The sequence below is a fragment of the Neopsephotus bourkii genome, unplaced genomic scaffold (genome assembly GCF_033783945.1).
Source record: "Neopsephotus bourkii isolate Nb327-2 ecotype Australia unplaced genomic scaffold, CSIRO-AGI_Nbou_v1 NB_1423, whole genome shotgun sequence".
Classification (NCBI taxonomy): Eukaryota; Metazoa; Chordata; class Aves; order Psittaciformes; family Psittacidae; genus Neopsephotus; species Neopsephotus bourkii.
The window spans coordinates 2,817,168-2,838,931 of NW_026901900.1; the positions used below are offsets into that span (position 1 = coordinate 2,817,168).

Sequence of the window (21,764 nt, forward strand, 5' to 3'; positions counted from 1 at the left end):
AGCTCTGAAGTAGTCCCTGCAGGACTGTTAAGGTGAGATATGTACTAGCATATAGTTTGAGAACAAAAACAATTATAAATGGATTGTGCTTCTTACCAAGAAACTACATCTCACCATGGTCCAAAGGAGAAACATAATACATACAGACATGGATATTTCATATTAGTTTATTCTGTACCACATTTTGCCCTTTTCATTTTTAAGTGAGAGTATGAATCTCTAAATGTCACTGTGAGTACAGCTTTACAAACCTGCTGGATTGCCTGATCCAGGAAAGCTCCTTTCACTCCGTTAGTGGAACTAACCATATCATTAAAGTTACAGTTTGTTGTACATCCTCTTCTGGATCAGGGCTGTTAGCACTGAATAATAGTAGTAATTAATATTAAATAGTATGTCTTCTTTGTAGAAAACTCACGATAAAATACTTATTGTATTTTACCTCTCTAATCAGCATCTTCTTTGAATGTTTTAAACAATTTATGTAACAGTCTTTGCTGCTGTAAAGTATAATTGCAGGTTTTCTGCCTTGACTGGTGGAAGGGTTACAACGACATTCTGTAAGATCACTGTATTATCTCAAATACCTTACGTAAAGGTTCTCTCTGATCAGCTCAGTGTTCTGTATATGGTAGGAGATGCAGATAATACTGTCATTCACATAAATTTGCATTAATGATACTGAATTTTCCTAAAAGACTAAATTTAATCTACATTTCAAAAAACGAAAAAGGTGACCAAAATATTTCTGGTATGCACTGTAGCTGAGCATCAGTTTGTTAAAGCAGGTACAAAATAACAACCTTTCTTTTAAGACTTGGGGTAAAACTTGAAAACTGTAAATACACGTAGGCAGCTGAGGTCCTATTCTCAAAGGCACTTGGAGAACATCTGCATGGCCATGTGCTTTCATGGTCCAACTCTCCTGCTTTTGCTGGCCCAACATCGTCTTTCACACCCCTAGTGCAGAGCCTGCTCATAGCTTTTGAGAACTATTCCTCCCTCATGATACAGTTACAAAGATTTGGTGTTAGGGATGCTGGGGCATGTAGTGTCTCAAAAACTTACAGACATTTTAGGAATTATTGTGTAAAACCGAGTCCATCTTTTCTGTCCCTGGAAAGTGTCAATGGCTTTAACTCAGCTCTAGCTGTACTTGAGGCACCCCTAAGATTGCATTCTAGTTCTTTTTCCTTTCCTCCATCTCACTGCTGTTAATTCCACCTGACTATGCTTGTCAAGAGCTCATGCAACAGGCAGATGTTCTGTGAGATGCTAGATCCTGCACACCTTTCAGGTGTAAGGTCTATTCAGAAGACTGGTCATAGTTCTCCATAGCATGGAGAACTGAGGTGACAAGCAGTGGCAGATAGATTAATGATCTGGCCCTAGGCCTCCAGGAACAGGACACTTAACTGCCTGCAGTAGGAACAGTTGCCAGTAGGGCTGCTGGTGCCTAACTGTCATGTAAGTTCATGACTGGTCCAGTACTGGCAAATCATAATTTCTGGGCTAGTGAGTATGCATAAGACAATCAATCGTGTGATTTGTGTGTGGATAATGGGTACAACTAATGTGCCTGAAATAGCAGCTGGCTTTCCAATAATGGGCTTCCCAAAGTGTGCTGACTGTCATTAATAGTATTCGTGGCTTCAGGTCGCTTGCCAGAAAGAGTAAGTAAATACATTTATCAGAATTTGATGCAGACAAGCATCAAAATGAAATATGCAGGAAAGGCACATGATGAAAGCGTATCCACCTTGGGAATTTCAGGGGCCAAACTGAGTTTGTTTTGCATTCTCTATTCTTTAGTACTGTCTTTGGAAGACAACAGGGTGAGCCTTGACAGGCTGCTGAGCAAGAAGCTGATCCTCAGCTTTTAACTAGCAGGATGTTTCCTTGAAAACCAAGAATCGATTCATTTAAAATTCTCTGGGGGAAAAAGCTGTAGACAGAAAAGAACTGGCAGGAAGTTTACATGCTGCCAGTGTGATATATTCAGCACAAAATGCACATCTAACTCAGGTGACCACTTTCTTCCATTACTAGCATTGGGATGCACAGAAGCATTGTTTAGTGAAAAACAGCTCATGTGAGTAAGAGAATGCAATTAAATTAACTTGAGCTAGGCGCCCATGCAAGCTTTTCCTGTGGCACAGAAATGGGTATTACAGAGTATCATTGCCTAAAAGGATTTATTTGTAAAGTCTTGCACAAGACAGGGAGAAGCATCCATATTCCACTTGATGCAAATGTTGCTGAACGTTATTCCTGAGAAGCCAGTGATACTCAGAAAAAACTAGGAATTATCCCTTATTTTGAAGCACATTTCTGGAGCAAATCCAAACCAGCAGCTTGAATTTTATGACTCCTCCAGGACCCTGAAAAATCCCACATTCAGCCCTAAGGACTTTTTACTCACATTCAAAGAGATAGCACTATAAGAGGAAAAAAAAAATAAAAGGTTAGAAAATGGCTTATTGTAGAGCAATCTACTACGTTATTCCTCTGACCTGCAATTTTGCAGAATTCCAGTGCTGGCAAAAAATCATCTGGATGATCACAGCTACAATGTTAAGACTCGGAGATGCTTGTATTTTTTTACTGATCATGGCAAAGCTGGTAGTAAACGCTGGACATCAGGGGTAGTAGGTAAGATTTAGGACATGGATGAAACACAATCATCTGGAGTTTTATTTCATTCCATAGCACTTGAAAGCCCAGGTTTCTTTTAAGAAATGGCAGAGGTTAGGAGAGAGTAATGTTTTAAAAGTAGAACTATAGCTTCTAAACCACTTCATTGTCTTGAAAGCTCTTTCCTGGCTGTGTATTGTCCAGCAACTCTTGGGACAGTTTTCAGCACCTGCTCCTTGTTGGTGCCTGCTGGGCTGAGCATCCACAGTCTTGTCCTTCTCCTCTGAATCTGCCTCGGGCAGTGCAGTTGCTCAGCCTGCATGCCCCAAAGGCATCTTCTGGAAGCTTTTGCCAGCTCTCTGGCTGGAGATCTTTATTTTATAATGTTTAGAAATTCACATGCACAACTCACATTTTTCTTTAGAAATGCGATTAAATAAACCCCCAACATTATTTAAGTACTATGGAAGGAAGAAAAAATATTTGGATAAACATGTCTCTTCTTGAAGAAAGGACACAAGACTGTGGTTTAAAGATGCAGGAAATCAAATTTAGTGCTCCCCAATAACAAAACAATCGGTGGTCACATGATTCAAACCTGACATAAACCCAGTCTGACACTTCTAACTTGGCAAAATGCTTTTGGTTTTTGTTCTGTATCACAGAATCACAGAATGGTTTGTATTGGAAGGGACCTTAAAGATCATCCAGTTCCACCCCCCCTGCCATGGGCAGGGACACCGTCCACTAGAACAGGTTGCTCCAAGCCCCATACAACCTGGCCTTGAACACTGCCAGGGATGGGGCATCCACAACGTCTCTGGACAACCTGTGCTAGCACCTCAGCACCCTCTCAGTCAAGAATTTATTCCCAGTATCTAATCTAAATCCACTCCCTTTCAGTTTAAAGCCATTCCCCTCATCCTATCACTACATGCCCTTGTAAACAGTCCCTCTCCAGATTTCTTGTAGGTACCCTTTAAGTACATAAGGCTGCTCTAGGGTCTCCCTGGAGCCTTCTCTTCTCCAGGCTATCAGGTATCACCTGTTCTGCAGTAAGCAGCAAGAGCACTGCTAGCAAAAGCAACTCTTTATCATATCCTCTCAATTCAGCAGAAATCCAGGATATGTCTACTTTTCATTTGGATCCCTGGAACTGCTCGGTGATCCTGCCACGTGCAATGGCAGCATTTCCGACAGCGGGACCACAGCTCAAGTGCAATCAAGGAAAAGCCAGTAGCTGCAGCTCTCATCAATGGGGTTTTAATCAAGGGGTTTTCATGAGTATCAAGAGATGCGTTCTGCTTGACACAGCAACACAAAGTCAAGGCAGAAAAAGGCTGTGTCAGGAAACAGAAATTAAATCCAGGAAACCCTTCAAATCTCCATCTAAATGAAGGGTTCACGTGTAGTTGTCTGACCATGTAAAATTACGTAATTCCTGATTTCTATAAATGTGAGGGAATGACAGACAACACAGAAATAATCACACCATATCTGCTAGGCAGGAGGAAGCTCATATATAAGCAGTCCACCCCCAGACGTGTCTGGGGAAAGAAAAAAGCTTCACTTATATTACTATCATTACTTTAAAATAATATGCAAGCCTGCCACTTCGAATTTTTATAGCTGTGCTTTTCTGTAAAAATTAAAAGGAATATTTAATCGCCACAGCAACAGCCTCCTACTAGGACATGGCTGTGTCACAAATCATTTTAGTGGTGAGATTAGAGGTCTTTTGGTCAAAAGGTCGGGAGGAATTGGCTGTAATAATGACAGAAATCCGACCTGTCACAGCCGGGTCCGGGAGTCTTTATGGTGCAAATTCTCGTGGATTTGATCAAAGGCTGTCAGTGCCCCTGAGAGCTTCGCTCGATTTTAACTCTTTATTTCTTAGCTTTCGCACGTGTGGGTGCCAGCCGGGAATGGGGAAGGAGCTCGCTTTCATGCTCCATCCACGCAGCAGGAGCCGCTGACCGAGGCGAGGGCCGGGCGGGATGGCTGCACACGGCAGCCAACGCCTCTCCCCGCGTTTCGGGCGCCTGGAGGGGCCCAAACTCAGACCCGTCCATACGTGAGGACGCGGCGGCCCCGGGGCTGGCGTTTCACGGCCCGCAGCCGCTGACACCCGTGTCACAGCCGCACCCGCAGCCTCCCCCCCTCTCCTCCCGCGGTGCGGGCACGGCGGCGCCAAGAGCGGGTCCCCGCGGCCTGCTCCCGGTGCAGCGGCGGCAACAGCTCCTGTCCCGCCCCGTCCGTCCCGCGCCACCTGGCCCTGCCGTGCCAGAGAGGGGCCGGGCGAGGGTCGCCCGCGGGCCTTCCATTGTGCGGCCGCCGGCTTGGGCGGTCCCACCTGCCGGGGCCGGGCTCCGATCCGCACCTCCCCATCCCGCAATCCTCCCCCCCGCCCGCCCGCCCCCTCCCTCCGGTCCCCGGCTGAACCGGAGCGAGCGCCCCACCCCGCGCCCTCCCTCCCGTTCCCAAGCTGCCGGAGCTCCGCCGTCTCCCCTCCCCCGTCCTCCCTTCTTCGCTCCCGCCGCGCGGCCGCCGCCCCTCCGCTGCTGCCCGCCGGAGCAGCCGACTTCCCCCCGCGCGGGTCACTGCCGCCGCCGCCTCCTCGCCCTGCCATGAGCCGCCCCCCGCCGCCGCAGCGCTGAGCGGGGAGCGCGGAGCCATGCCGGGCTGGAAGAAGAACATCCCCATCTGCCTGCAAGCCGAGCCGGAGCGAGGTGAGCGCGGAGCACGGGCGGCGGCACACACCGCAAGGGAAGGAGGGCGGGAGGGGAAGATCGTCCCCTCGCCTTCCCCATCCCCGGGGCACGGCGGTAGCCGTCCCGCGGTGGGACGGGCTGGCGGCCCCGCGCCTTCCATCTTGCTCCGCTGCCGCGGCGGGAGCGGGGAGCGCGGGGCGGCGGGAGGAGGAGATCGGCACCCGGGGTTGGGGGGACCACACCGGGCCGGGCCCCGCAGCAACTAACTTTTCTCCGGGTGCCGCCGCCCGCGTTCTCCCCCCGTCCCCCCCTCCGCATCCCGCGCCAAGCTCCTGGAGCCGGGGGGTATGAGCCGGGAAGGAAGGGGGGAGGCTTCGAAGTGACTTCGTGAAACTTCCGCGCGTGTGGCTCAACCCCCGGACCGCCACTCGCGGCGGCGGCGCGGGGCTGGACCTGTCCCATCCCTCCCGGGGGGCGCCGGCACCGCGGAGCCGCGAACGCTGTCCGCGAACCGGTGTCGATCGCGCCTTGGCGCCGAGCGTTGCCCGCAGGAGCTGCCCCGCCGGTCCCGCCGAGGAGTGGTCTCGGGTCACTCCGCCGTGGTCGGTACCGGCAGAAGGCAGGTAGTTTGTGGTAGCTTTTCAGAATAAACCGTCTGCTTATGCTAATAACAGCGTAACTTTGGTGTTTCTTCAAAGAGGGTTTGTCATGGGAAATTGTCATGTTACTGCTCTGTCCTCAGTCTGTGAGTCAAAGGAGAAAAGGCTAGTACATCGGTTACACTTGTGAACTCTTAGGTATGCCCGTCATATCTTTGATATACAGGTCATTAATTCCACGGTAGCATATGGAGTCCTGCAGTAGGACGTCTGGTTTTGGTCGCTGCGGTATTGGATAGCTAGCTGTACTGCTAGGGACAAAAATTCCCCGATTCTTAAAAAGGAGGAGGTTTTGTGTGCTGTGAGGAGGAAGTATTGTCGCCTTGTGTTCGAAGTGCAGGTCTGTGGCAGAACTGCTGCCCTGCTTCGGACTGGTAAATGCTATCCCTAATGGGAAGTTCATCGCCAGCGTATGACATAAACATAGTTGGTGAAATGGGAGAGCAGGTATTTCGGCTGTGTAAAACTAGGTTTTTAGTCTTTTGCCTTACTAGATACCATCACTACTAAAATCTGTGGTAATATTTCTTAATGTCAGGAATCTGTGTAGCTACGGAATTGCAGAAATAGGATGGATGACAGTTGCCAAAATATGTTCGATGGTTTTACAGATGAGAAAACTTTAGAAAGGGTCTAATCTGGCTATGTCAGAAACTGGATTTTCTCATTTCTTTCTGCATAAAGGTTGTCATGAGCTGTAGCATGTGGTCACGGTAATGGTTTTGCTCTGATGGGTTTAATGCCGGTTAGAATGCTGATCTGTTAGCAGTTTTTGTTTATTCTTATTTTGTCTTTAATCTCTTTCATCTTCATTGTGAAGCTGGATAGCTTTATGTGTTAACAGTCTTATCACTGATGCTTTTTTTATTGTATTCCTATTGCATAAATAAAAAGGCTCTTCCATGCCTAAAGTAAATTATTACCTTCTAAAGTATGTTGCATTGTATATTGCTCGATTTTAGATAGTAATTTAGCAGGATTCCAGTTACTGGAACTTTTCTGCTTTAGGCTTGGAAAAATATGAAATGGTCAAAATAGTGAATCAATGTTGAATGTAATGGTCCTTGAGCATGAAGACCAGATGAAATAAAGCTTTTGAACTAGCCAGAAAAATGGCCTATGCAGTAATGAAATGAAGGTGCATCTTTAGCTAATGTAGGAGTTTAGTATGGCATTGAGTTAAAAGGCAATTACAGATACAGTTAAATTCTGGTTCAAAGCCAGTTGTGCTAACATCCCCCCCTTCTGTTTCTAGAAAATATTTCCATTCAGTTACTCTGCAGAACGTTTTTTGTACATCCTGCTATCAGCAGACTGGTGAATGTAAATAATGTTATTTTATACTAACATGGTAGCCAGTTGTTTTCTGTGATTTAGATATGGAGTAATATTTAATGTGAAATGTTTAGTGATATAAATTTTACTTGTGTCACATATACAAGTGCATTTTTATATAGGATATAAAATATACATTTATCCATCCATCCCAAACACATGTTTATATTGGATAATAGTACTTACATAGGATGTAAGAATAAGAAACATTTAATGTGTATTTTCTTTGATTTTTATGTACCTATAATCTGATTGCTTAAACCAGTGTTTTCCTCTAGCGAGAGCAGTTAGGCTTTATTCAACCCCACGAACACCAGCAGGGCTGACTAGTATTGATTTTGCTATATAACAACGTGAAACTGCTCTGTTAATTTAGTGCTGAAGTTTCTTGGTGGTGAGTACTCCCAAAGCAGACTGTAAAAAAGAAGAAGAAAAAAAAAAACAACCTAACCAAAAAACCTCAACCCACAACAGAAAAAATCCAAACCCAACCACAAACCAAACTAAACCGCTTGTTTTAAGTGAGTAGTTTAATAATTGGGGCTCATCCATGTGCCTCCTGCTGGCTTTCCCTTTCAGTCTCAGCTTTACTGTCTCTGCAGTCCATACCCCCCCCTTCCCTGTCATAATAAAGTTACTGTGCAGCTTTAATTTCAAGTCTAGTTGTAGCAGCAGGTTTGAACTGGAAAAGAAGTCATCACTGAAGGTGCTGGGAAAAGCAGGAAGGCAAAGGTTTCCCTGTGGTGAGCTACAAGTGCGTAGTACAGACTGTCTTTCTTCAGGCATTTTCCCTTCTTTCCACATAGGTTTCCTTTAGCCTCTGTGTCCTGTGCGTGCACCTGTATAGAGCTGATCAGTCCCCTGTGTCCTCAGCTGTGGAAAGGATAGAATTTGTGGGTGCTGAGATGTGAGGCTTCAGAGGTGGGAAGTGGGTGGACTTGTCAGAGAGGATGTGAGAGCTGTGTGGAAATTTCCCTGTATTCCTGAGACACTCTAGCAAAAAGGGTTCACTGGATGCTGATACTCTCATCTTGTCTAAAACAATGCAGTGTTGCTTTGGGGAGCACCTCAAGGCTGTTGTGTCTCCCCTGGTGCTCAGTTCATCTGGTATGGCAGGAACTGGATGGTGGTGCTACTGCAGCAGCCTGTTTCGAGTGTGAGGACTCAAAAAACTATCTAAGAACTTTGTTGTTTCAATATCAGAAGCTGTTGGGATATTGCAAATGCTGATATCCTTGTGCAGACACAGCAGGATTGCTCCAAGCAAGATTATTTTAGTATATTGGTATCCTTGATTCCCCCTTCCTTGCTTCAGAGTCCCCTTTCCATGCTGAATGCCTGTATTTGTTGCTTCTACAAGTCATGCACTGGAATGGAGGTTATCCAGAAACTTGACAGAACCAGGAGTTTGCTAATGGAAATTGGCTGTTCTAACTGAAATGAAGTAGCAGAGAAATAGTCAACACTGTTGGTTCACCTTGGCAATAATGGATACCTTGAGTGAAGGAGGATAACCTAGGTTAATGTTTCAAGTATTGGAGTGTGCATGTGCACGTAGGGTTTAGCATTTGTGAGAGTGCTGCTTTGTGGAGAAGTTTTTTTTCCAAGGGGTGGCAATCAGTGGTATTTCAACAAGTATTTTTAGATGTCTTCACTGTGGAAATCATGTGGAATACTTACGTCAACTGAAAAATCACATTGTGCCGTTCTTTAGAGGCTGAGACCATATTTAAAATAGGAAGTGGATAGCTGCTTTTTTGTGCACACTGCAGCAGTTACTGGGTTTCTACTGCCTGCTCTGTAATCGAGCAGTGCTCTGCAGTGGCTGTGTCACTTCTCTTCTCCCACCACCATGATTATCACAAGGAGTCCTCTCCTTTAGGGAACAGAAATTGTGCCCTGTGTTGAGTAGAACAAGTGTAACGTATGCCTGATGCAGTAAACCCTGTCATTTCAAACATGACATGTGAAGACTTACCAGTATTAGACAGTGCGATTTAAAATTCAGGTCATGCTTCCCCCTCCCTAATTTTCTGCCTAAGATGCTAAATCAAATCTTGTTATAAACCACCTAAAACACTTTTTGAGGTGACATCTAAGCAAATACTTTGAGAAGAAAAATGTTCCTGGAATTAATTTTGTTCAGTATTCCTCCCAATCAAGTTAAATGGAAGTATTTTATGGAACTCCTGTTTCAACTTTATAGCTGATCAGGTTTGACAGGAGTATGGAAAATAGTATTTGTATATCTTGTATGTTCACTGTGGGACTGCTTGAGGTCCCTTAATGTACATGGTTATTAATTTTAAGAATGCATCCAAGTATACTTTGGTCTTTATTAAAAAAAAAAGTATTATGCCTTAAATAGTTGTTTTGCCTCTATGCTTAACATGGTAGCTCAGTTATATTGAGGAAGAAGGAAAGACTGTGTCTTTGTTTTCTGCTCTTCTGTCTTCAGTTCTTGACAGTTAAAGTAGGTGAACTTTAGGAATTTTAAAGGCAACATTAGGAAATGTTTTAAAGCCCAGGGCTCAAGGATAAAAAAAAAATAAGCAAGTATTTTGTGACTCTTGCCTCTAGTACAAAATTAGTGTGTTCTCATGGAGGATGTTCCGACAACAAGCATCTGTCCCTGAGGTTATTGCTGCGTGAGCTTGTGTGCTTATCTTAAACTGGAAGAGAATCGGTTTCTCAGATAAGGGAGAGCTGTGGGCTTGTTACTGCACTTAATTGTATTATTGTGGGTTAGCAATACACATCTGATCAAATGAGGCAGCTTTAACAGAGGATTTGCTTCATACTCTTTCCAGGTGCATGTTAAAAATTAGTTTAGATTTTCAACACAGAAGTCTGAGCGTGACTCTTCGTTGTATTTTAAGCTCTGGCCTGTTAAGGCCAGAGGAATCTCTTGCTTCTTGAGCTTAAGTGGGTCCTCAGAAACCGAAGAAAGTGAGAGGCAGAGACCTAGGATTGGAAACCTTGTGCAAAGGTTTTCTGTTTGCCTTTATCTGTTTTCTCACTTGTGTCACATGCCTCCTGAAAAGTTAAAGTGTAAACCGTATGGCAGAAAACCTTTTGTGACGAGACTTACTGTGGAGTTCAGATGGGTTATCTAGTGTGTGAATAACTGGGACTTTTGGTCAGTAATACTGTGCAAAGCATGCTGTAGTTGCTTGCATCTAAGGTGAAGACCACATGAATAACAGTGCTAAGGACAAAAATAGAAGGAAACATCACTATCTGACTGCTGAAATAACATCAGAAGCTGGCTTAACTAGCAGCCTTCTGGTCCTCCAGTAGCATCTGAAACTATAACTAAACCTTGAATTGGAAAACACTAATAATAAGACATATTGATAACAAAATACTAATTACAGATGGTCTATATCTTGCATTTGTCAGGGCTTCTGTCTCTTTTCACCTCAGTCTAACTAACTGAACCATGTCTTGGACAGTTGGTCTTTATTTGCTAAATGTAATGCTGGTAAAGACCACTTGCCAGCTGGGATAAGATGACACTCTAGAGCTGGTTTTCATCAGCATGCAAAGAACACAGGTGCTGTCAGTTTTTTCATTCTCTTAAAACCAGCTGGGACCAGGAAAGCTCTAACATGGGTAGAAAAGAGGCTGCAATTGCTCCCTGGTGTCCTTTTAGCATCAAAGGAACTGAGAATAAGCAAAAAGCATCTACATCTCCTGTGATCTGTACAGCCAAATTAACAGCATTTTATGGCCTAAAGTATTGAAATAATTTGATGAATGTTACAGATTCTTCATGAAGATATGGTCTTCAGTGATTGCAACATGTAGAATCTGGAGCACTAGCAATATTTGCCAGAGATGGGCACAGCTGTTTTTGCAGGTATCTGGGAGCCATGAAGGGTATAAGCTCCGAACACAAATTTTTGATCAGAGCTTCCTGTGCACTGAAATATTGGGCATAATCTGAAACACAGAAGCTTCAGTGTTAGATCGTTCAGTAATTTAGGTGTAGGCAACTTTTCTTGAATCTCAGCATATATCTATATCCCTCCACTGCTCAGGGTTCTCCATGAAGAACTTGCCAAGACTGTTGAGTTCAAGTGGCTGCAGGAGGCAAGGCTGGATGATACATCTCCACATTGCTCGTATCTGAGCCCTGTTTAATCATGCTGGTGCTTTTGAAAAAGGATGTGCTGAGTCAGCAGTTGTGTATAAGGATCTTACGTTTGTGGGTGTGAAATTCTGTGTTGTTTGAATGTTTTTCATAAGCCATTTGAGTGGCATTCAAACACATAGAAATGTCAAGAGTACCGTCCGTCCTGACTTACTCAAGAGCAGCCTAACAAGATGTGTCAGCATCCTGTGTGGGTGAAGGCACGGTGATCACCTGCTCTGCAATTCAGTCTGGCAAGATGAGCGTGACACCCTGTAAAATTCAGGGTAAAATAGTAACATTTGCATTTGTGTTGCATGCAAGTAATCGTGGTTATTGTATCACTGCACTGATTTTTCCTTCCGTCGTCGTGCTGGCAGGGACTGTGCTGGGTGACTGGGTAACACAAACCATTCTGGCATGTCCTGTGGTACAGGGTGGCCAGATTTTACGGTTCTGAATGATGCTGATGATCTAATGTTTGGTTGGGTTTTGTGTGGGGTTTTTTTTTTTCCTTTTTTCCCTTTTTTTTTAGCCATGATCAGTGCTAATTGTGTTTTTTACTAATCCCAAGTTAGAAGCAATGCTCTTTGCTTACTCTTGAAATATTTTGAGAGAACATGTGAAGGGCACAAACCAGGTAAGTAGGTGCTGACGACTTGGATACTGAGACGTTTCACATGGAGTGTTGTTGTCTTCTCTCCTAGGAAATTAACCACAGGAATTGAGAAAAGCAGGCAGGACTGACCCTTGAGAAGATCTCAATCTTCTGTTTTTTTTTATGCCTTATTTTATGTCTTGCTGTCAGTGCAAAATGCCACCAGAAAGATTCTGCAGGGAAAGCTGCTGAGAGTATTTTAATAGCTTGACCACCCTCTTTACACACTGGAATCCCACAGACATTTAGGGAGTTCCAGAGTTGTCTCACCAAAGTTAAAGTCTTCTCTGAAAATAACATAGCTTCTTTATTCCCTGAAGTGTGAAGATAGAAATGCGATGATGGCAGTTAAAAATAGCAGTCAATGAAACGTACTCGTAATTATTTTTTCTTTACCAGTGGGATGAGACTGAATGTTAATGGCACCATTTTGGGAGATGCTAATTGAATGTTTTGTAACTGAACACAAACGTTTCCTTATTAGCAGACAGTATTTTGACACTATAAAGTATTGCCAGAGCATATCCTCCCAGTAACTGTCCTTCCTAGGAAGGCAAACACTGTAAAACACTTATTTTTTTCTACCGAGCCACACTATGTAGTGTCACGTTTTCTTCCTGAAGCAGTTTCATGGTAGGTGATTGTACAGTGAGATGCGATCTCTCTGTCCCCCACTGTAATGTATTGAATTAGATCCATCACATTTACATTTAACCAACAAAATGAAGAATGTATCAGTGACTGGAGCATGTGTTTTAAGTGAGCCAGATCCGAGATGATTTCTCATGTTTCAAGCTTTTTGTTTCTATGGATATCAATTAGCGAGGCAGAAGTAGTGCCATCTACAGTTGCCTGTGATGGAGACTGGGTGTTCCACAGCCCACTGCTTGTTTGTCAGGTTAGCTGCTTCTACAGTGGGACAGTATTCCTGAGAACAGTCTTTTGGAGGCAAACAGGAACAGTAACTGGCACTGTGTGTGTGTGTGTGTTGTAGAAACAGCTAGCCTCATGCCATATCCTTTTCCAGTGATCAACAGTGTCTCAGGGATGAATGTGTTCTGCATAGGTATGAAGAAAGAAGGTGCATGGAGTCCTTGGGTTAGTGACAGCCTGTAGTTCAGAGCAATCATGTTTGCTAACAGAAATCCTTATTGAAAGTTGTTATTAAATTAGGAGTAACACACCTTTGGACTGTTTGGATTATGTTATTCTTTTCTATTCGAATTACCATCCCTGTGAACCAGATACTGTGTCCTTTGTAGTGCTGTGGCAAAGAGGAGCTTCCCCTGCTGCTGCTGTTTTTCACTATGATTACCAGCTCCTCTTCACTACAGATCAGTAGCTGGCGCTCACAGGTGCTGTGTCTCCTGAGAGGAATTTTTGGCATCTGAGTAAAGCAAAGGATGGTTCCAAAAAGTGAGTTGCATCAAGCTGGCTGCTATACCCCGCATTCTCAAAATCTCTTTTAAGCATTGCTAGCTGACAGGATTTTGTCCTCACTTGTACCCACGCTCCTTATGACAGGGTTGGGACCTGAGTTTGAAATGAGGCTGTTGCGGAATAAACACACTGTTTTATTACTCTGACAAAAAGTTAATTTCAGTGGCATTTTCAGTGAAGTGCTTGGGTTGTTTTAGTGTTAGGAATGGATTATTTACACAACAGCTGGGCAGAAAGTAGAGTGGTAGTCACATGGAAAATACTCTGGGGAGTGAAATTCACTGCCTGGTAAATGGATGCAACTCTGCTGGATTCTGGAGGTTAATTCACTTGTGCCAGCAAATGTACTGAGTCCTTTTAGTGATTAGTGGAGGCCATTTGTTATTACAAGGCTTCTTCTGAAAAGTCAGAGAAAACCCCAAAATACGTTGCTGCCTTCATGTGTTTCTGCTAGTTTTATTATTGTATTTGTATGTTTTCTGGTGGGTTTGTATTTGTCACGATGTTTTTGAATGCAATGAGAAGATTTGAGCCTGAGTCTTTTCAAAATACCTGACGTGTTTGATAAAACATCCCATTTTGTGGGGAAACTTGTAATTTACTTCTTTTCTGGTAATACTAACCTATCCCAAACCAAATAAACAATATGTATGATACAGGCTTCAAGTGAACTGTGTTGCAAAAGGTTCTACGAACATCATTATTTCGCAGGACCTAGAAATTGTATTCCCCTTTTTAAAGAAATGTATTTTGAAATGATAATTTCTTGCGCTTTTAACTTCACCTCTTGTAGGACTGTTTGCAAAATGTGCAGGAGCCAGATAAACTTGCAGGATTTGCATGTCAAAAGTGAAGCAGTTGATTAAAAGCTTTCAGCTGGGGTGTGAGTGGCTGTATGGAGAGGGGAGGGAAAGAATGAAATGGATAGTGTGTAAGGATATTTCAGTAGCTTTATTCTTGCAGATCTTGTGAGTGAATAACTTAATTCAGGAATGTTAGTGGTAGAACACCCCCCTCACCCCCTGCACCAACAGAGTGTTATAACACAGCTGGTGTCTTGTGCGTTCACATTTGCTTACTGAACAAACACATCTTGTAACTGAAGTTTCATGTTATCTTTATTTGAATATTATAAGGTTTCAGTATTCCCGAGCTTTCCTGTCATTACAGCTGCTGACAAAAATGAGGCATTAACTCAGGCTTTTTTTACCCTCTCTGTTTCGAGTGCACTAGCCCTAAAATTTTTGAGATTTCCTATCTATTTAAGGTGTTGCTTTCCCGTGTCCGCAGATTTGGGCACATGCTTGTGCCACTATTTGTCTTTGCTTAAAAAACAACAACCCAAAAGAATGAACAGTACGCATTGTATTAGTTCAGCATTCGGCTTAAACACATTTTAGATGTGTTTGCTGCGATTTGTTTAAATATTTGGTGTGAACTGACTTTGCTTTTCAGAACACTTTAATGTGAAAACAGCCTTAATTTTCAGATGACTTGCCTTCTGTCATTAAATTGTTCAAACTGAAGAGGAAGTTTCAGCTGCTGGCTCTGTGTTGTATTTCAGTCAAAGATCAGGTTACTGGGTAACTAGTGTCAGAAGCCATATTCATTCCTACACATATGTTTCTTTTCTGTGAAGTGATTGAAGTAATTTTAAATAACACAGCCTTTGAGAATTTTAGGATGACCTCAGGTAGGTGACTTAAATATAGGAAACATCCTTGTACTTGAGTTATGGGGTCCCAGGTCATCTGAAAAACTTGTCTTTAATGTTTTTGATTTTCCCAGCTTAGAATATAGATCAGGCTGGTGTTGACATTTCCTTCCTTTTCCATCATTCCTTGTGTTTTTTGAGGTCTAACCAGGGTTGGCAGTACTTTTTTCTAACCAGGCATATTTAATTTTCCTGTCACTGCAAAGAAAGAAGTCAGTATAAAAAGAAAGCAGTAGCATGGTGGGCCTGTTCAGTGAAACTGAATAACTCTTTGCTGGTTAGGCTGATACTGTGAAGGAAATGAACCTTTAACTGACTTGTTTCAAGTGTTGTTTATTATTTCCTTAGTGCTAGCTGCCTGTAATAATTACATGAATTGTCTTTTTGTAACTTGTTTAGTTTAGCTTTAAATTATTAAAATGAAAATTCTGTATGTTTTATGTGAAACTTCTAAATGTCCAACTGGCAAAATCTGGATTTTATGTAGTTACATGAAAGTACTGTAATTTTCTGGGGATTTTATACTGAATTGTAGCTTATTCCTTCACAATTAGGATGCCCAGGGTTGCACACGTTTAAGGGGTTTGCAAAGTTAAAGGTAAGCATTTTAATTGTGCTTAAAAAATACACCTTTTGTGGCATGCTGTGCTAGTAAAATACACTACACAGGGATCATAAGTGAAGGTGTGTTCCTGGGGTTGTTCTGAAGTCGTGGTTTGTGGCAGTATCCTTTAAACAGAACAATTTTTAGGCTATTGTAATGATTTGGGGGGTTTAAATTCAAACACATTTATTATCTTATTTGCATGTGGATTCCAGTTGATAATCAAATATTAATAATTTGCCTCAATCGATAGCACACTAAGGACTAAAAGAAAAACAAAAACTTATCATGAATTGATAATATGTCAGAGATCTGTTTATCAGCAGATCATGTGCATGAAGGGCTTGAGCCAGCAAACTGGCCTGCATAGAGTCCCTAATCCAGGAAAGTATTTAACATACACATGTTTTCCTGAGTAAGATTATGACACTTAGTAAACTGTTAATCTCTAACTGTATGAGTGGACAATGCACATGTTCCCAGTATATTTGATACCAATCTTAAAAGATCTCTAAGTCAAGGGCATTGAAACCTTTGCTACTTGTGTGTATGGATACTTGAGAATGAATAACCCTTTTGAAGTCAGTGTGCTTAAATTTAGGCTTATAACTTACATGCTTCAGTGCATCAAAGACTAATTCTAAAAAGAAAGTTTCTTTCATTAAAGATCATTCTTGTATTATGTGCTAATACTGTTTTGTGGGGAGAGGGAATGCCAGTAAAAGGTATTTAAACATCATAAATTTCTCTCTTTCTTTTTATTAAAAGCCTTTTTTTTTCTCCAGAATATATTTGTATTTAGGCCTTTTCTTACTCTTCATACTCGTTGTTGGAAGAAAAGTTAAATGTGTGCTAACTGCAAGATGCTTCATATTTTTTCTTCTGGTGGAAAAACATCTTTTCCACTCACTGAAAAATGTTGCATCATGAATGAAAGTAATGTGCAATAAAGGTATACTCAGAACTGGCAGTTTTATCACCAGAGGTGACTTATGCCATTTACCCGAATAGGTCTGAAATCCCACTGCATTTCCAGAGGTGCCTGATTCATTATCACAGAAAGGCTGTTACATATCATAGCAGGAGGAATAATCTTTGTAAGAGTGAAAACACTGATAGTTACTTGTTTCCAATTTTTTTTTTTTGTGGATCCTTAAAAAACAGAAACTTTTTTTCCCATGTACATATATGATATAATAGCCCTGGAAACAGAAGTGACCACTGTACAAAATAGGGTAGCATCTCGGCTGAAATCGATGAGAATTTTTTTGTTGAATGGTGAAAGTGGGCATTCAGTGTGTTACCTGCGCTGTTGTCATTTGGAACAGCCACAATTTTGGCTTTTTTTTTTTTTTTTTTTAAGAAAGCTAGAATGCTGCATTGGATGCAATGAGAAAATCATCTGTTGAGAAAGAGAAATTTAAACGCTGGGGCTGTTACTGTGAGCTGGCATTAAAAGCAGCAATGCTGCTATTGTGCTTTGTACTTTCATTCCCAGGCAGTTTAAAATACATATACTTCTGAATAATCCATACTACTTTGATTTTGTATTCCAGTCTCTCTGTTTTTGTGTACTTCAGATGTGTTGTCTGTGCTTTGAAAATGCTTTGCCAGCTGGGAGGTGTTGCTGAAATCTAAGTAATTACAGAAGTATTAAAATTTCCACAGAAAGTCATGAAACACTCCCAAACAAATCTTAGTGTTTTCTGCTTTGTCCAGCAGAAGAGAGAACTTTCAGCTCATTAACTCATCAGTAGGGTTCATCATCTTCAGCAGTGGTTTATAAAACTTAGTCTTTCTTCGTTAAAGCGAGGTAGACATTATCTTGTGAAAAAATTGGGGCGGAGGTGTGGTTGGTGCAAGATCACAGCAGACATCTGCTTTGCAGTTTGAACTCCCTCATGCTGTCGTCTTCAAACACTGGAACACTGTGCTCTGTAGTCTTTCCTGTGCACAGGAATCTTACAAGATTTCATTTAATAGTTCATTAGAAAATATGACTACAACAATAAGAGGCACTTTGTTCTAGGAGAAAAGTTGCACATAACTGAATACAATACTTAGGACGGATTGCCAAGTCCACCTGCTCATCCTTAGAAGCAGGAAGCCAGTGTCAAATGGGAACTTCATTTCTAGGTTGTCGTACATGGAGTAGGCTGATTAATAATAAAAAGGCCGAATAAACCCAATATTATTCTGCAGTGTGACACTGCCATAAATCTCTACTAGTGCTGTATAGCTTTCCAGTCAGTTAAAATCCTCCAATAGTCTCTGTTAACAGGAAATACTCATACGTCTCTAAACAGACTTTGGTATTGCACTGGTAAGGAATATTGGTGTATGTCATAAACTATATAAATATTTATTTGTATATGCTAGTTTCCTGTTCTACTGGTGCATCTCAATGTATTTATTGAAGGTTTCACTGAAAAAAACGTCCTTTACAAACATCTTTTGAACATAAATGTTCAATCTGGGGAGACAGGAGCATTATTTTAATATTGAAAATGTCATCTTTCTCTTTGAACTGAGGTGCTGCATAAAAGGCAGACAAGAACAAAAGAGCCGTTGCTTATTTGGTCTTCCAGGAGCAAGTTTATGATTTGTCCTTGCAGAGTTTGCGGGCTGATAATCTATGAGACTTGTTGCACAGAAGAGAGGAGGCAATTTTTTCCTTTGCGTGTAAAAAACCCAGGAATTTTAAATTTTATCAGAAGTCTTCTGTGCTAATACCAAAATGTACAATGCCAAGGTACATAAGCATGTGCAGAAGAACAGTACCAAGTTGGACTTGGCAGTTAGGTTTACTGTTACACTTGATGCTCTTAGGGGTCTTTCCCAACCTACATGATTCTAAGCTCATCTGTAAGAAACCGATTTAGTTGCTGATCTTTACCCCTCCTCCTGATGTCCAAGTAATTTGGACTACACTGGAGACAGTTGCTGAGATTGGCCTCAGACACCTTTAGGTTTTACTGATGATGTTGTGTTTTTTTTCTGAGAGTTGTGCTTTACTTAGCTTCTAGGGTTGTCTTTTTGATAGTGATGGACTTAGATTCCTTGGTTGCTTCACCAATACTGTGTAACACAGAGTGTTTGCCATTCATTTCCTCTGACCTGAGCAGGTACTGCACTTTCCACATGAACACCCTTCAGTTTTCCTTAAGCTATGGTTATCATCTGGTATAATAAAGGTTTTTTATATTAGGTTCTCCATTCAGCTGTCAGCATTGTGTTCTACTTCTTCCTGATACTGAGTTTGGGATATGGTTTGATATAATTGATCTCTTCTGTGGTATTTCAAGGTTGCAATGAATTAGGGCAGTTATGGGAAGAATTAGGATATTCAAGGCAAAGTATGAGTTCAGTGAAAATACCGATAGGCAAAGAGATAGAACATATTGCCATGGAAGCCTTACTAAACTGGCAATGGTGAAAACTTCAGACTGATTAGTGTTTCTTTGTGAAATGTTTTATTAAACAAAAAATGAAAAAAAAAAAAATTTTACGAATGTGATACAGTAAATAGATTGTGCTGTGGTGTTCAGAGATGTGAGGTAATGTTTGTCCATTCAAGGATATGCTAACACAATGTCACTTTGATTAAAGAAAAGAACAACTTAAGGGTCTAGTGGTTCCTTCATCTGCTTCTTTACACACAGTATAGGCTGTGTAAGCATAATTTGAGATTCAGAACGTGATGTGTTTTGGGAAAAGCATTTGTAGTTTTTATTCATTAAAAGTCAAATTAGTATTTTTAAACTTGGCAATAAGCAAAAATTTATTGGGTGAAGTTGTTTGAAACTGATTTAATTATGTCTTATGTCATTGTGCAGATGTTTTAATTTCTTTTGTGGCAAAATGTTTAATAAACATTTTCAAAATGTGGCTTTATATTTTATTATTTCTAGTTATATTAAAATGAGGTAATTCTTAGACAAAAAGTTATTCCAGTTACCTGAGTTACCCTCTCTAAGCCCCTAGTTTATCTAATATTTTGTGTTTTCATTTGTTATATTAACCTTGATGTCTTCACATGTTAGTAGTCTTGTTGAATGGCTTAATAATTTGTCATTGTTTGTTTCCTTAATATATTTCAGCTACTGCAATACATCTCCTTTTTTTTTTAATTTTGGTTGATTTTTGTTTTAACAGAAAGGAAATGAGTGAGAAAATGTTCAAAGAGGAACACCGTTTTTCATGTTCATCGGGGCAGAGGTCTTTCTCGTCTGATTTGTTTGTGGCCATATCTAGTGTTTCCTGATTCAATGCAATAAACTCTGTATCAGTGAGATGCAGGGTAACCTTCCTTGTGGGGATCATAGAATCATAGAATGGTTAGGGTTGGAAAGGACCTTAAGATCATCAAGTTCCAACCCCCCTGCCATGGGCAGGGACACCTCACACTAAACCATCTCACCCAAGGCTTCGTCCAACCTGGTCTTGAACGCTGCCAGGGATGGAGCATTCACAACCTCCCTGGGCAACCCATTCCAGTGCCTCACCACCCTGACAGGAAAGAATTTCCTCCTTATATCCAATCTAAACTTACCCTGTTTAAATTTTAACCCGTTACCTCTTGTCCTGTCACTACAGTCCCTAATGGAGAGTCCCTCCCCAGCATCCCTATAGGCCCCCTTCAGACACTGGAAGGCTGCTATGAGGTCTCCACGCAGCCTTCTCATCTCCAGGCTGAACAGCCCCAACTTTCTCAGCCGATCTTCATATGGGAGGTGCTCCAGTCCCCTGATCATCCTTGTGGCCTCCTCTGCACTTGTTCCAACAGCTCCATGTCCTTTTTATGTTGAAGACACCAGAACTGCACACAATACTCCAAGCGAGGTCTGACAATAGTAGAGTAAAGGGGCAGGATCACCTCCTTCGACCTGCTGGTCACGCTCCTTTTGATGCAGCCCAGGATACGGTTGGCTTTCTGGGCTGCGAGCGCACACTGAAGCCGGCTCATGTTCATTTTCTCATCGACCAGCCAAGTCCTTCTCCGCAGGGCTTCTCTGAATCTCTTCTCTGCCCAACCTGTAGCTGTGCCTGGGATTGCTCCGACCCAGGTGTAGGACCTTGCTCTTGTCATGGTTAAACTTCATGAGGCTGGCATCAGCCCACCTCACAAGTGTGTCAGGGTCCCTCTGGATGGCATTCCTTCCCTCCAGCGTATCAACCGAACCACACAGCTTGGTGTCATCGGCAAACATGCTGAGGGCGCACTCAATCCCACTGTCCATGTCAGCGACAAAGATGTTAAACAAAACCGGTCCCAACACCGATCCCTGAGGGACACCACTCATTACTGGTCTCCAGCTGGACACTGAGCCATCGACCACAACTCTTTGTGTGCAGCCATCCAGCCAGTTCTTTATCCAACGAGTGGTCCATCCATCAAATTGATGTCTCTCCAATTTAGAAACAAGGATGTTGTGTGGGACAGTGTTGAACGCTTTACACAAGTCCAGGTAGATGACATCAACTGCTCTACCCCTGTCCATCAGTTCTGTAGCCCCATCATAGAAGACCACCAAATTGGTCAGGCAGGATTTCCCCTTAGTGAAGCCATGCTGGCTGTCACCAAGCACCTTGTTGTTTTTCATGTGCCTTAGCATGCCTTCCAGGAGAATCTGCTCCAAGATTTTGCCAAGCACAGAGGTGAGACTGACTGGTCTGTAATTCCCCGGGTCATCCATTTTCCCCTTCTTGAAAATGGGGGTTATATTTCCCTTTTTCCAGTTGTCGGGAACTTCACCTGACCGCCATGATTTTTCAAACATGATGGCCAGCGGCTTAGCAACTCCATTTGCCAGCTCCTTCAGGACCTGTGGATGGATTTCATCAGGTCCCATGGACTTGTGCACATTCACGTTC

At 42.3% G+C, this 21,764-nt stretch overlaps 1 protein-coding gene across 2 annotated transcripts in view; it reads left to right on the top strand.

The window, feature by feature from the left end:
• The first annotated feature begins 5,111 nt into the window (after window positions 1–5,111).
• GRIP1 (glutamate receptor interacting protein 1) overlaps window positions 5,112–21,764 on the top strand; it is a 327,255-nt gene continuing 310,602 nt past the window's right edge. For both annotated transcript variants that reach the window (XM_061368069.1, XM_061368073.1), the window contains exon 1: window positions 5,112–5,363. In XM_061368069.1, the coding sequence (XP_061224053.1) occupies window positions 5,309–5,363 (55 nt within the window). In that variant the 5' untranslated portion in view covers window positions 5,112–5,308. The remainder of the gene's footprint in view (window positions 5,364–21,764) is intronic.